Consider the following 2,699-nt stretch of genomic DNA (forward strand, 5'->3'; position numbering starts at 1 on the left):
GGGCAAGCGGGAATCGAACTCATGCAGAAGTGGTTTCAGCTTTTTAGTGCAGTGCTTTAACCCGCTGCGCCACCAGGGAGGGCCTATTTTTAAAAACTTTTAACTGTTGATATTTATTTTTGGCTTTGCCATTTTTGTTGTGCTCTTTTTCAGGTTTGTGATTCTTTCATTTCATAGGTACTTAGTAGATACACCCTTAAGTACCAAGTACTGAAGATAGGTTGGTGAATTAGATATGGTCCCTAACCTTATGGTGTTATATGTTAGTGGAAAAGACACATAAATAATCAAACACATAGTTAATTAAAATTGTGGTACGTTCTAAGACTACAAATGGTACAAGAATGTAAATAGGATTCACTAACCTCTTCTGGGAGGGTGAAGTGATGCTTCCCTAATCAGATGCCTACTACTAAACAGATCTTATAGTCTGTTTAGTGCTGTGTTTGCTGTTAAGTTTTTATTGCTGGCATCCATGAGTAGGGATAAAATTTTTCTCAGGATTATGCCATCTGAGTGTGGTAATCAGTTTTTTTGTTGTAAAGTTAGATATCCAGTACTGATAATATCCTATTCCTATAACATTGATACTACAGTTGATACTTTTCACTATTTTTTAGGCATTTTTAATGCATAAAGTACACTATCCTTAAAGTATTAATGATGTATTATTAGAGAGCCCTAGTAATATAAAGAATTACAGATGTATGGGTCTAGTCTTCACAGAAAAAGGAGACTTGATTATTTATCTAAAAATAAGAAAGATGTGATTGGTTTTCTATACCTAGATTTTATGTTCAGACAAAGATCTTCAGGAAATGGGAATTCCCTTAGGACCAAGAAAGAAGATATTAAACTACTTTAGGACCAGAAAAAATTCAATGGTATGTATTAATACAGCTTATAGATCTCCTTGTATCTATCTTCTGTGAGATGCTTTATCTGTGGAGCTAAGCAATATTATAAATTGCTTTGGGGCTCTCATTTTAGACATAAAACACATCTTCTCTATCAATATCCTGAAAAATATTTATTAGCATCAGAAATCTACCCTGGACTCATACCTGTCTATTGTTTTTTCTTTTATTGTTTTATAACTGCTTATTGAAATATAACTTATATCACATACTGTCAAATTTACCCTTTTATACAATTCAGTGGGTTGTAGTGTATTTAGAGTTGTGTAACCATTGCCACTGTAAGTCCAGAACATTTAAATCACCCCGAAAAGAAGCCTCATACCTATTAGCAGTCATTTCCCATTCTGCCTTCCTCTGAAGCAGTAGTCTTTCTGTCATAAGGATTTTTTTATTCTGGACATTTCATACAAATGGAATCCTACAGTATGTACCCTTTTGTGACTGGCTTTCATTTAGCTTATTAAAGGCTTATCCACATTGTAATTGTTTTTTAAGAGTTTATTTTTACGTAGGACTGGAGTGCAGGCCTGAGGTATAGTGGTTGGAGAGGATTTACTAGACAGATGGGAGCAGAAAAGGGTAATCTACTGAAACACATTGCTAAGGGGAGCAACTGGTGAAACAGGAGAGGTCTGCTGTGCTATGTGAGTTAGTTCCTTGACTGGTGGATCAAACTCAGTTCTTTGCATTGGTAGCACTGAGTCTTAACCCGTAGGCCACCCAGGAAGGCCCCCTGTAATCATTCTGCATTGTTATTTTGGCCAATGACTTACTTTCCATATCTTAGTGTAGTTATTTTTCAACTTTTTATTGGCAGGTTGCTCAGTTATGAAGATCCAGTTCTTGGCCCAGTATTTGCATAATATTCTGTACCCATAGATATTACTTGCTTTGATTAGGAAGGCACAGCGCTTCACTGAATTCCTCAGCAACCCTAAATATGCCATCCCATAGTGCTCTGCTAATTTCTCTCTCGATAGTTGCTTAAAATTTCACCTGCTGCTCAAATGACTATGAACAGCTTTATCATTTTAGACTGTATAGGAATGTTAATTCATCCGTGAGAAATTCTTCCTAGAATTACTCATTTCAGAACATTTTAAAGTATCCTTTCAGACTAGTGAAAAATATATAATCCTTTAGCTATTTTTACTGCATAGTAGCTCTACAGAACTATTTTTTTTTGTTCTTCAGGGTATTAATAGACCAACCCCACAGTCAGCTTCAGGGACAAATGGGTCTAACATCCCCAAGGAATTGGACTTCTGCAGTGGTGCTGGTGATACTGGAAATGAGTATTTGGACGTTGGCATTGGGCAGGTAACAATGCTAATTCTTTGGTCATTTCATTGCCTTTCATAGAATGGTAGGAACAGACGTAACTTTCTTACTGATTTCCCATTTCCAAGGTGTCAGTAAAATATCCCCGGCTCATCTATAAACCAGAAATATTCTTTGCTTTTGGATCTCCAATTGGAATGTTCCTTACTGTCCGAGGACTAAAAAGAATAGATCCCAACTACAAATTTCCAACATGCAAAGGTTTCTTCAACATTTACCATCCAGTAAGCATTGGACAGCTTTTGAATATTAGGGCTTATTGGTAAAGAGAGTATTATCTTTTGTGTTTATTTGCTTTTTTTCTGTACTATATAGTAATGAGATAACTTTTATTATTTTAATAATAGTTTATTTTTACATCATTTTGTACACTTTTTTGTTTTTATCTCAATTGTAATCCCCGTGGGCTTCCTATCACTGAATCACCCATGTGCCATC

General features: G+C 35.6%; 1 protein-coding gene across 2 annotated transcripts in view; it reads left to right on the forward strand.

Moving 5' to 3' along the window:
- DDHD2 (DDHD domain containing 2) overlaps positions 1–2,699 on the forward strand; it is a 20,368-nt gene that overhangs the window by 10,700 nt on the left and 6,969 nt on the right. For both annotated transcript variants that reach the window (XM_012724915.1, XM_004682247.2), the window contains exons 11-13: positions 789–884; positions 2,115–2,240; positions 2,330–2,485. In XM_012724915.1, the coding sequence (XP_012580369.1) occupies positions 789–884; positions 2,115–2,240; positions 2,330–2,485 (378 nt within the window). The remainder of the gene's footprint in view (positions 1–788; positions 885–2,114; positions 2,241–2,329; positions 2,486–2,699) is intronic.

The sequence above is a fragment of the Condylura cristata genome, unplaced genomic scaffold (assembly GCF_000260355.1).
Source record: "Condylura cristata isolate star-nosed mole 26May11 unplaced genomic scaffold, ConCri1.0 scaffold00014, whole genome shotgun sequence".
Classification (NCBI taxonomy): domain Eukaryota; kingdom Metazoa; phylum Chordata; class Mammalia; order Eulipotyphla; family Talpidae; genus Condylura; species Condylura cristata.